Consider the following 13,575-nt stretch of genomic DNA (forward strand, 5'->3'; position numbering starts at 1 on the left):
ATTTCATTTACTGTGAAAAATAATGATGTGTTTTCATGTACACTCATCGAAATATTCCTGATGAAAGGCTTTTGCCCGAAACATCGATTTTCCTGCTCCTCGGATGCTGCCTGAACTGCTGTGCTCTTCCAGCCCCACTAATCCATATTCATGTTAGTGTCTAGTGCCGAATTCACAGGCTCAGCAGGTCCACTTTTCCATGTATTGTAAAGGTCATCGATCAAGAGCACATCCATTTGTCACCACTGACTCATTTTTGCCGATTCGGAGTCTCCTTGCAAATAGCAACACTTCTGTACCCGTACTATATGCTACAGCAGCGTTCAATAAGGAAAATTACTAGCGACAAACAATTGTAGCAGGCTGTTTGGTGCATGTCACCTTTAAACAAAGGTGGATCAGGTATAATAAGATCTTCATGTGCTGCTGATTTAGATCATTTGATACATTAAATGGTGGAAAGTACTCAATAAGATGATATTTCTGAACTTCACTTTCCTGCCTTTTCCCCAAAACCTTTTGATTTCCTTACTGATTAAAAATCTGTCTAGCTCAGCTTTAAAATTGCCAGCTTCAAGACTGGTGTAAAAATGACCTTTCATGGTATGCATATTATTTCAAGTAGGAACCTGTCACATGTTGGTGCAAGGCTTGATACATCGCAAACATGCCATTGACTTTATCTCAAACTGCCACCAGAAGATCAAAGTTTCGCATTCCAAAGTCAGACGTCCACTCTTGGTTTCCCACTTTTGTTGACTTCATAAAATACCACACCTTCCACCACAGGAAACTAGGAGGAACTTTGATCCAATAAGTAAATAACAGCAATTTGCTGAAGTGCAATTCTACAGTCTCCCTCTCTCACCTTCAATCTTTCATCCTATAGTCTTCCTCACCCACTTCTTTCTTCTCCCTGAGATTCCATTTCTCATTACTATACTGGCATGTCTGTATTGCCATGGACCAATCATCTGAATCGAGAGCGCGAACCAAATTGGCAATGCAATTTCCATTGTTATAAAAGCTTCAATGACAAGAATTTCAGCAAATTGTAATGGAGTTGCTTTCACAGAATCTCAGAGTGTTACTCCTGTTGGTTACTGGGTCGAGGGTCAATAACTGTATTCAAGACAGTGCTGACACCAGACAACTCTTTGCTATCTCTCTACAGCAGACCTTATTCTCATTCCTTACAGCTGTTCCATACTTTTACTCTATGATCTACATGTCCTTTTTTGTTATGATCTGCCTGTGCTGCTCGCAAAACGAAACTTTTCCCCCCCACTTAAGTACATGTGACAATAAATCAAATCAATGAATCAAATCAAATGGGATAGGCAGTTCTTTGGAAACTTCTGACTTGATTATACAGTCAGAAGTTAACTACAATTAACCTGTTGGATCTGTATCCTGTAGTGTATGCTTTCATTATGAACCCACTTGCTTCCATTACATGCTGTGCTTCCACAGGAAGCAATTTGAAGAACAGGTTTCAATGACAACATTTTTGCTTCATTCATTCCTAGGATGTGAGCATGACTGGCAGGGGAATTATTTATTATCAATTATTTATGACCCACCTCTAATTGCCCTCAAGGAGGTGGTGGTGAGCTGCTTCCTTGAACTGCTGCAGTTGACTCGGTGTAGGTTAGGGAGGGAACTCCAGGGCAGAAAAGGAACTGCAATAAAAGCCTGGGTTTTCTGATGTCCAGATGATTGTTTCTGCAGCACAGATGGGAGCTCCACATGGGACATTGCTAAGAAAGTTGGAAGATTCCTCTGACCAGAACCTCTTACAAGTATCTATTTTAATCAGAGAATTTGGACAGTTCTGATGCAGTTAAGTAAGCAGTTACTTAAATATCTAATCGAATTCCTGGGTCATTATTACCCTAGTATTGTCCAAGTTACTATACAACCCCCAATTACACATTCCCCAAGATGCTGACCTGATACTCCTTCCTTCAGGGCTAGACCTGAGGGTCATGCTTCCACCTGGAACCTTTAGGATGTGATCTGGCTCAACTCATTACTTCTCTACCACCACCCCCTGTCCCCACCCCCACTCTCAAAACTCACACTTACCCTATCATGTAGCTGCATGGCTGCACATTTAAAGTACAGAATACAACAACTGATTTCTGTGAATAAGGAGGCATGCACGGTTTGCATTCCTTTAACTTGCCTGCATCACAGTCGAATCGCTTGTAGATTTAAAAAAAGGACAGAAGAGGTAATCTTGCCAATCCAGTCCTTCTTTCCAAATCAGGATAGTGAATAGTTTATAGGGAACTTGCAATTGGTGGTGTTCCCATTGCATCTATTGTCCTTCTTGAGGGCAGTGATCTTGGGAAGGTCGAAGGTCCTGTATAAGGAGCCTGGTGAATTTCTGCAGTGCATCTTGTAGAAAGCAAAAACTCGGCTGCTAAGATTGCTGGTGCAGAAAGAAGAAATGGTTGAGGGTGTGGCGGCAATTAAGTGGGATTCTTCATCCTGGATAGTAGGTAAAAACAAGGACTGCAGATGCTGGAAACCAGATTCTAGATTTAGAGTGGTGCTGGAAAAGCACACTAGTAGAGGAGCAGGGAAAAAAAAAATCGATGTTTCGGACAAAAGCCCTTCATCAGGAAGGGCTTTTGCCTGAAACATCGATTTTTCCTGGTCCTCGGATGCTGCCTGAACTGCTGTGCTTTTCCAGCACCACTCATCCTGGATAGTGCCAAACCTCAATTGTTGTTGGATCTGCACTCAGCTAGGCAAGTGGGCATTCAGGAGGGGAATTATTTGCTGAAGCCATTGAATTTACATCGCTAGTCTAGTTCAGTTTTTGGATGATGGTAATACTCAGGATGTTGAAAGTGAGTGATGGTGATTCCCACAAAAAGTCAAGTGTCGATAGTGTCATCAGAGATGGTCATTAGCTGGTACTTTTTAGGTGTGAATGTTACTTGCCATTTATCAACCGGAGTCTGGATTTTGTTCAGATCTCACTGCATTTAGAAGTGGATTGGTTCAGTATTTGATTAAGTTGCAAATGTTACTGAACATTGTACAGTCAGTGGATTCTGGTCTTATGACTAAAAAGAATGTCGTTCACGAAGCAGGTGAAGTTTTCACTGGTGCTTTTTCATGAACACTTTGTTAAAATTGAGAAAATAACTTACATAGTAAATAAAATCTTATTTCCTGGGTTATCAAATAGTGTATAATTTTTTTTTAAATCACTTGTGTAAACTACATATCATTTCTATCAGTTTCATTATAGCACTGGCCATTTCCATGTTTAGTCCTCAGGCCTGAGCCAGTTTCCCCCCCCACCCACATTTTGCAGACCGCCTTGTTCCTATCAAATTCTCCCAAAGAACTCACAATACTCTTTATGAAGCACATTAGATCAAGTTTAATGTATTCACAAAGTCACTTTAAAAGACGTGCGCCTCTACTAGTGTATAAAATTAAAGATTCTGCTTTGTCAATAAGGCATGCATTTTACACAGATCTTAACAAACTCATCTACAAGAAGGTGACAGCAATGTGCAACACAACCAACAACTACATTTCCTGAAAATGCATTTCAGGTTTTAAGTCTTTCAGTTCTCAGGGGAATTTTAAATTACCAAATATATATACCTTTGTTAAGACACAACACAATACTTCACAAAATTATGTAACAGAGGTAAACCAGAATATCCTTTTTACTTGGAGAGTGTTGTACCTCTACAACAAAACAAGCTAGATGGAACTTGAATCCAGTTTTATCCCCTTCAACAGCCTTAGGCAAATCATGAATAGACAGTTTAAAAGCTAGTGTATTTGATGACAGTAAGCACAAAACTGGGAGGTGACAGAGCACAGTAATTTGAAATTGGGACTTTTGCAAATCCAGCAGTTTCTAGTTAACCTGTGTGTTGCTAGTGATCTTTTTGGCATTTCAATGGAAGATTTTTTTGCATGTTTATATATGCAGTGCTCAGCAGAACACACTGAAAACCTCAACTATGACAATGGAGCCATAGCTGTTTTAGAAAGGAAAGTGCAGGGAATATGAAATACTACCCGTCCCAGGAGTTGGTGCTGTACACAACAGCTCTTACTGTCCAGATTCACGAAGTCTACATGCCACTGCTGTAATAAGTGCAGCTCCCTTTCCACTACCATCTTCTGATAACAGGAACGTCACATCACATTTTGGGGCCAGTTCTTTTACTGTTTTATCCATAATCTTTGAAAAGCTGTTAAGAACAAAGAAACAATATGTGTTATTGTATGAATACATATGTTGCTTAGTTCTTGCCCCATAAAACACACTAAACAAAATGAGGAACAGGACTCTACAATGGGTTAATTGATAGTATTTACAGTAAACCAAGGCTTACAGCCCAAAAGACCAAATAAAACCCCCTCTGATTGCAAGAAGAATATGGTTAGAGGAAAGGTGCAGGCAATTGGTTTGGAATGGGAACTAAGTTAGGTCTGCAGTCTTGACTGACCTACTGAACTCAGGTAGCACATCACAGACCTGCACAAATCTGAGATTTCCTGCACTATAACGTGCATGATTGGGACTTCAAAGCACCAAAAAGCAGGTCACATTTGTCTTACTTAAAATAGTTTTTCTATTTTTGCTTTGTTCATTCAGATCCATCTTCTTTAAGCACTGTCCACTCATTTCAAATGTGAGCAGATGTTTTATTTTTTGATTAGGTACTGTAGCAAGCACAAGTTTCTAAAACCTGCATGGAATTATACCTAATCTGTCCCCAAGAGCACCTGCTTGCAGAGTACTCCTAGTGTACACATTGCTCCCTTTAACATTGACACACAGAGTAGCTGTTGTGTGTACCATTTATTGGATACACTGCACTATCTCACCAAGACTTCTTCAAATTCTCCTTTTAAAGGGAAAGGGCACAGATACATAGGAGCACCACTACAACTCTCACACTATCTTAACCTAGAATATCACCACTCCTTCACTACTATGGCTGGCTCAAAATCTTGGAACACTCTCCCTCATTACACTGTTGTACTTACACACCTGAACTGCAGCAGTCCAGGAAGGCTGCTCAGACAGCATTACAGACAAGCACTAAATGCTGAGGCATCCAGGGTACAACATGAGTAGAAGATTGGCTGGCTAACATGAAGCAGTGAATAAGTATTAATGTGCCATTTTCAGGTTGGCAAGATGCAATGAGTGGTGCCCTACAGTAATTGGTGTTGAGGCCTTAACTATTTATAATTTATAAAAACACTTTAGATGAAGGAGCAGTAGATAGGGTTGCCAAATTTGCCGATGACACAAAGATAGGCAGAAAGTGATGAAGTAGACACAAAGATTACCAAAATAGGTTAAGCAAGTACTGAGATGTGGAAAATGGAGTATAACGTGGAAACATGTGAAACTATCCATTTTGCTGAAGAATTTTTAAAAATAGCACTTTATCAAAATGGTGAGAGATCACACAGCTTCTAGATGCAGAGGGACCTGGGTGTTTTTGAGCATCAATCACAAAAAGGTTAGTATGCAGGTCCAGCAATTAATTAAGAAAACGAATAAAATATTAAAATTTTTTGCAATGAAAACGGAATACAAAAATAGGGAGGTTATGCTTCAGTTATACAAGGCACTGGTGAGAGTGGATCTGGAGTACTGTGCACAATATGCATCACCTTGTTTAAAGACAGATGTCTGGAATGGGCAAGTCATCTTATGAGGAAAGGTTGGACAGACTGAGCTTGTGTGTGCTGGAAACTAGAAGTGTAAGGGGTGACTTGATTAAAACTGAATTGCCTACTCCTGCTCCTTATTTGTGAATTCTGGCCGAGCTTGAAATGTGTCTCATGAAAAAAAAAGAACACCAAGGTGATTTGATGCCACTTTCATTAGTTAATAGTAGTTACTTATTAGTTGCAGACATGGGGATAGAATTCTGCCCTTACTTCATGGAAATGCATGTCATGAGTGAAGGTTCCAAAGGCAATCTCATGGTTCTTTAGTTCTTAACCAACGTGCCACTAATAGGCTCACTCAGTGTTACAGTCAGGTACGTCAGCCTTCCATCGATTATTTCTGCACAAAGTTTCTAAATCTGGAATACTGAGGGATAATACATCTTTTAATTTTGGAATTTTCTGCGTTTTGAAATAGGCTACCTAACTGGTGTATAAATCCACATGTCCAAAGACCGTGCTCTTTAAAATAAGAAAACAAATTGATCAGTGAGCGCTGATACTGAGTGTATGCTGGGAAGGGGACAACTGATTGCTCCATCTGAAACATAGCTCTGCCCAGCCTTAAACACTACATGAGGACAGACCTCTGACAACATCCTCAACACACCTCCTGTTGCTTGACAAGGGCCAGCAAAGCAGATTCTGGAAAAGCACCTGGGTTCCATCAACTGTAACCATTAGGGCCAAAGCTGACTTTGTTACAGTGCCACAGGTGGCCAGTCCTGTGACTGCATGTATGCTCAAGGGCTCTGTATGCTGACAATAACGTATTCATGCTGTACACGCTTTAAACTGAGCCTGCGCAGATTTCAGGGGGATGTGGGTTTGGGGTAAGATTGGGATGTGGGGTTAAGGGCAATGTGATGCAGTTGTACATGATGACAAACATTAAATCTATGTGGTGACATCAGTGCTTGGAAACATACTTTCCTAATGAATGTACACGAGTAGTTACCTGCATATAATCCCATTCATACAAATGTATGTACCCTAACTTATATCATAGCTAGAGAGTTAATATATACCATACATACCCTAGTAGGTATAAGCCCATAGTCTAAGAGGATTAGTGGTTCAATATTGGGTACATACTGAGGCAGATTGATGAGGCAACATAGCTTTATTTTACATCTGCTTGCATTCCTCAACTTTAGAATATCTATTGAGAGATTGGGCCTGAACAGAATGTAGTCCATTCTCCAGCACATTGCCCTTAATCTTAACCACCACAAAAATAAACTTTACCCAGTTAAACCACTTACTGTGGGTGGAGCTTGTAGAGAGTTCCATCTACACCGACAGTAATCTCCAGGTGATCCAAACCCCGGTTCTCCCTTATTTTGTCAACAACAGCTGCCATTCCTGCACCACAGAGCTGGGCTGCTCTCTTAGAAACAGCTCCGCACACCTCTTTAACGATGATACTGTCATCACAAGTGCTGTCCAGGCCAAGCTGCTGAAGGATTGCACGGACTTGGAGCAGAGCCAGGCGGTCACTGGTCACAAATAGAAACAAAATAGGATGTCAACCACAAAGGTCAGCATTGTCAAACTGGTGGAGTAACCTAAAGAAAAGCTGCTTACCTTTCTATCTGGGACAGAAACTTGGTTTCAAAGATGCTTCTCGTTTTAAGTCTCTCTGAGATCTGTCCTCTGAACAGGAATCCCCGCTTAGTGAAATCGATGACCACATTTCGCACAATCTCACCCAGATACATCCCACTGATCATTTTCTCATATCTGCCATGACAAAGTCAAGAAGCCTTTTAAAAGGCAAATGTCACATGAACAATAAAGTCCCCCCAATGTCCCAATTATTGCATAGACATTCATCTAAATCTTCTGATGTCAACAGTGTGGATCCCGATACACCTGTTGCTATTGTGATTTAGGAATCATCAAAATTGTTGACACATGCATGGAGATATCTCAGGTGGTTTAAACATCTAATGGGCTAATTCACACTACCTTCACAACCCTCTGCAAATATATTTTATACTGATATCAGTGTTGTGAACTTGGATTCGATACCCAGATATTTACCTTATAGATATTACACTATTTGGTCTCTGGTTTAACAACTCACCGCCCCAACTAAGCCACACATACAACTCCACTGGCCTTACAATCTAAATCCCCAATCCCACAGCCTCATATTTACCACTCTCCCATTAAACCAGACTTTCCAAATCCCCTCAACTACACCCACCTCTCCCACTCAATGCTCCATTGATGCCCTCTACTCAATGAGACCATTAAACAATTTACTAACTTCATCAGCTGCCTTCCTCGACAACTGTGTGGAAGCATCAACACTACAGCTGGGAGAAAAAGATCAGGCCAGAAGGATGTAATAACGGTGTGTAACAACGATCTTTGAGGTCAGGTTAAGTGTCCCAACATCACACTGACTGAAAGATCAGGGCAATCTGGTTCTGGTTACAGTATATCCCAATAAACATTCAAATTTATTCCACAAAAGCAAATCACAATTTGAAAACTTTGCACTTGGTATGCACGACACAAACCTCAGAAGGTACAGATACAGCTTACTGTATGGAACAACAGCACCTGACCACTATTCTTGGAAGCCTGAAAGCAATGCAAGTTTACTAGGCGAAAGTGAGGACTGCAGATGTTGGAGATTAGAGTCGAGAGTGTGGTGCTGGAAAAACGCAGGTCAAGCAGCATCTGAGGAGGAGAATCGACATTTCGGGCAAAAGCCCTCCTGATGCTTGGGCTGCTTATCACAAATGTTAAGGCAAAGATGAAACAGCTTCAGAAGCTGCTACGCCACTGTAGTTCAAACAATTCAGGCTAGTGTATCACCATTTCATCAACTCACTTTTGTTTCCCTTGGTTTAATGACAGATCATCCACAGCATTGTCATACTCTGTCCTGATATCATCAAGGCATCCATTGTCACCAAAAGCACCCCACTCCATATTCACGCACATGAGCCCTTCATCTCCTTCCACAGTCTCTGTGTTTCTTGCTTCTTCCATATAGCAAGTATTACTGCCAGTCCCTGTGCACAGACAGGAATGTCAAAGGCTGCATCAAATATCATTTCACAAATACCCATGTAGTTTAAAATTAAATTTATCAAATACATATGAAACACAAGTTTGGGAATTAACTCACAGAATTGATGGCACACAACATTCGGAAAGCAGGGATTAAAACATTTTAAAATATCATGAGATGCTGAAGGGAGCAGAATGTACTTCCAGAGTAATTACTAAAAAAATAGAGTTTGAATGAATGCAGCACATTTGATGGTCTTTGATTTCTCAGAAGCAGCTAATGAACCTTTGAAGTGTTGTCACCATTTACACAGTTGACAGTTACTCACAGCAAGGTTGAAGATCTGTGCTATGGAGGATTTTGAATTTGAGAAAGCAGAAAATTTGGGAAGGGCAGCTCTTTCCAAGGAAAAAGGTGAAGGGATAGGATTTAGAAACAAGCAGAACAATGCAAACTGTTTACTGATTTAAATCTGAAGTACCAAGGTGGTGTGACTTGGAGGGAATGATTGTAGCAGCTGGATGGGAAGATGTGAGGAGTTTGTAAGGAGAGCAGACAAATAACAGCACATGCTGAGTACTCAGTGCAGAAATCCTGGGAAGGAAGAAATGGGTACTGGGGATGGAGATGACCATCAAGGGTTCCAGGCGGATCTGGCTGATGGTCAGAGTGGGTCCTGCTGCTAGCAGAGGAGCCAGGGCAGTAGCACAATCAGTTTGAGGAAATGGAGCTGCTACAGCAACACAGTTGTGACGTTGAGCAGTTGGGGGTGGACCACACTCATGCTTCCTGACAGACAGAGATACGTTCAGTTACAGAGATGAGCTGGGTCTGCTCTGGGCACAACGTTTTGCTTAGTTTTGTTCTCCAGTCCTTTCCTCAAAATATTTTTCTTTATTCAAATACAGATTCATTTTCCTTTTAAATTTAATTTTCTTTCCCTGTCACCAAGATTAATACCACACAATCAATCAGTTGCCTCTGCCAGATTTCTCCCTTCACTTGGCTCACTGGCCAAGCAAGACCTGCAAAGAGGTCAACATAGGGTGAAGGATTCAATAATGAGAGGTCACGTGTTCAAGGTGAGAGGAGAAAAGTTTAAGGGGGTTACACACAAAAAATACTTTCCACAAAGGGTGGCAGGTGCCTGGAACACATTGCCAGTAGACGTAGTACAGGCAGGCACGGTAGATTCATTTAAGGTGTGTCTGGACAGATGCAGGAGTAGGTGGGGAGCAGAAGGATACAGATCCTTAAGAATTGGGCAATAAGTTTAGACAGTGGATTTGGGTCAGAACAGGCTTGGAGGGCTGAAGGGCCTGTTCCTGGGCTGTAAATTTTCTTTGTTCTTTCTTTGTCTAACTTAGACTCAGTCAAAGAAATGCAAGATTTAGCCCATGGGACTTTTTTTTCATTACTTGCAGAGGGAAGATGGAGGCTAGTTTAAATTTTATCTGAACCTCTGATAGTGCATTGGAATATTAGTCCCGATTTCATGTTGATGTCTTTGTTGGGAGTGATCCATCATCATAAATACAGAACTGACTAACCAACAGGAAACAGAATTGTGATCGATGGGTTGACAAACTGTAACAAATGAAATGCCACAGGAATCAGTACACTGCTTCAATTATGATTTATATGGATGATTTGGATAATATGACCAACTGTATTACAGCCAAATTTACTGAAAATACAAAGATGAGTAGGAAAAAAGTTACAGACAGAGATTCTTCAAAGAGAAATAAACATGTTAGGTGAGTGAGTATAAAGTGTGGTAGCTAGAGTCATAGAAATGTACAGTACGGAAACAGACCCTTCGGTCCAACTCGTCCATGCCGACCAGATATCCCAATCCAATCTAGTCCCACCTGCCAGCACCCGGGCCATATCCCTCCAAACCCTTCCTGTTCATATACCCATCCAAATGCCTCTTAAATGTTGCAATTGTACCAGCCTCCACCACTTCCTCTGGCAACTCGTTCCATTAACATTCCACCCTCTGCGTGAAAAAGTTGCCCCTTAGGTCTCCTTTATATCTTTCTCCTCTCACCCTAAACCTATGCCCTCTAGTTCTGGACTCCCCGACCCCAGATAAAAGACTTTATCTATTTATCCTATCCATGCCCCTCATAATTTTGTAAACTTCTATAAGGTCACCCCTCAGCCTCTGACGCTCCAGGGAAAACAGCCCCAGCCTGTTCAGCCTCTCCCTGTAGCTCAGATCCTCCAACCCTGGCAACATCCTTGTAAATCTTTTCTGAACACTTTCAAGTTTCACAACATCTTTCCGATAGGAAGGAGACTAGAATTGCACGCAATATTCCAACAGTGGCCTAACCAATGTCCTGTACAGCCGCAACATGACCTCCCAACTCCTGTACTCAATACTCTTGACCAATAAAGGAAAGCATACCAAACACCTTCTTCACTATCCTATCTACCTGCGACTCCACTTTCAAGGAGCTATGAACCTGCACTCCAAGGTCTCTTTGTTCAGCAACACTCCCTAGGACCCATTAATGTACAAGTCCTGCTAAGATGGGCTATAATGTTTAAAAGTTAAAGTTTTCTACTTGGCAGGAAAAAAAAAGGAAAGAATGCTCGACTAAATAAGGTACTGCGTATCTTTGCACATGAATCACAAAATGTTAGTGTTCAGGTACAGCAAAAAACTAGGATGGCAAACTTAATTGTGAGTCTTACTACAAGACCAGGGATGGAACGCAAAATTAGTGAAGTCTGCTACAACTATACAGGGTTTTGGTGAGAACCACATGTAAATACTATGTACGGTTTTGGTCTCCATACTAAATGGATGAGGGTGGGTGGAGAAAGAGCATGCTTGCATTGGAAGTTGCTGAGGAATGATTCACTTGCTTGATTCCTAGGATAAGAAGTATCGAGTCGGTTGGGGCCCATATTTATCAGAAGCATGAGAGGCGATCTTCAAAAAATTGATTGTGAGGGGTCTGATTGGGTGGATGCTGAGAGGATGTTTCCCCTTTTGGGGGAAATCTAGAACCAGGGGGCACAGTTTCAAAATATAAGGTTTCCTATTTAAGATGGAGATCATGAGGGAAAGCCTCTCTGAGGCTGTTGATCTTTGAAATTCTTTCCTCAAGGGAGCAGTGGAGGCTAGGGTCATTAATATTACCTTCCAAACCCACAGCCATTGCCATCTAGAAGAACAGCAGGGCAGAAAATACATGAAAACACTAACACCTGCAAGTTCCCTCCAAAACACTCCCCATTCTGGTTTGGAAGTATATCATTCTTTCACTGTCGCTAGGTCAAAATTCTGGAATTCCCTCCCTAACACATTGTGGGTCTACCTACAGCACATGGATGTAGCAGTTCAAGAAAGCTGCTCACCACCACCTCCTTAAGGGCAACTAGGGACAGGCAATAAATGCTGGCCAACCTACAATGACCACATCGCAGGAATGAATAAAAAAAAGATATATTCAAAGCAAAGCTGGCCAGATATTGATTAACACAGAAATCAGAAGTTTACAGAGTCAGGCAGGAAAATGGAGTTAAGGCCACGCAGTCAGATCAGTCAAACATTATTGAATGGGCTTGACTGGCTGAACAGGCCATTCCTACTGGCCCTTATCTTATGGTCATAATTGGGACTTGAGCTTGAAGCCTTTTGACTCAGATGAAATTTTGCTACTCTTCAGGTGTGGTGAATCCGAATGAAAAATGCAGCGAAATATATGGGAAAAGTTTTGGTATAATTTATGAACATGCTAAATCTTAATTATTGAGTGAGTGAGTGAGTGAGTGAGTGAGTGAGAGAGAGAGAGAGAGAGAGAGCAGCCCAACAATTGATGTCAATTAGTATTTTGTGCTCTTTTGACAAAACTAGACACCATAAAGTTTAGCAGGATGAATATTATGTCTTGTGGTATATGTTCATTTGTGACTCTGCTCTTCTGATGTCAGGGATATCAGAAGTTTGGGTAAGGACTGGCAATAGTTTTTCTGCTCCTGGCAGACCAGGCTCCCACCAGAAACACAAAGCAAAAAAATGATCTCCAACACATGACAACACTTTAAAGCTTTTTGTTGCTGATGTATATAGTCAATAGATTTCAATTGCCAAGCTCTCTAATGTTCTAATTATTATTGATATTGATACAAAATCAGTGAGACAAATAAATTGTCTCTTGACACCCCAAAGTGTTCACATCACATGTGCAGATTCTGAGCATACACACTGTATGAAACACTTTGCTACTAAAACACTTGGTGGTGCCCAAATAAACACAATAAATATGAGTGAATGGGACAGAATGAAATCACTTACAATACTGGCAGGGGTACTATGTATTAGCATGTTGTATATGTATACAGGAAGCATTTGAGAATGTCAGATGATATTCTCAGACAAATCACTGGGTACAGTGCCAATGCTTATTAGTCTATGTGGAATGTCACTGAGCACACCTCCAATCATGGCTGTTACATCTTAACATTTTATCTAGGGTTTTAGAACTATGCCAAGCTTTCAAACATAGGGACTGAAAACCAGCTGCATATGGCAATTTTTAGAGAGTTTGCCACATTACTCACCCACAATCATTCCAACTTCACAATGTGGATCTTCATAAGCACATGTCATCATGGTCCCAACGGTGTCATTAACAATCGACACAACATCAAGTTCAAACTCCTAGAGGTGCATTTAAAAAAAAGGTCAGACATGAACAGGGAACCAGTTAACAGACTTGAAGAGTTAAATGATATATTCCAGGTCCTATGCAACAAACAGACAATACATTGTTTGATCTGCCTCAGTT

At 41.0% G+C, this 13,575-nt stretch overlaps 1 protein-coding gene across 1 annotated transcript in view; it reads right to left on the minus strand.

Annotated features, from left to right (window-relative positions):
• Window positions 1-3,379: 3,379 nt before the first annotated feature.
• The window catches only part of hk1 (hexokinase 1), a 117,503-nt gene continuing 107,307 nt past the window's right edge, over window positions 3,380-13,575 (minus strand). Inside the window, exons 14-18 of the mRNA XM_072558015.1 lie at window positions 13,349-13,448; window positions 8,585-8,768; window positions 7,324-7,479; window positions 7,002-7,235; window positions 3,380-4,235 (exon numbers count right to left, since the gene is read on the minus strand). Coding sequence (XP_072414116.1) covers window positions 4,094-4,235; window positions 7,002-7,235; window positions 7,324-7,479; window positions 8,585-8,768; window positions 13,349-13,448 — 816 coding nt within the window. The 3' untranslated portion in view covers window positions 3,380-4,093. The remainder of the gene's footprint in view (window positions 4,236-7,001; window positions 7,236-7,323; window positions 7,480-8,584; window positions 8,769-13,348; window positions 13,449-13,575) is intronic.

This window comes from Chiloscyllium punctatum, chromosome 38 (genome assembly GCF_047496795.1).
Source record: "Chiloscyllium punctatum isolate Juve2018m chromosome 38, sChiPun1.3, whole genome shotgun sequence".
Taxonomy (NCBI): Eukaryota; Metazoa; Chordata; class Chondrichthyes; order Orectolobiformes; family Hemiscylliidae; genus Chiloscyllium; species Chiloscyllium punctatum.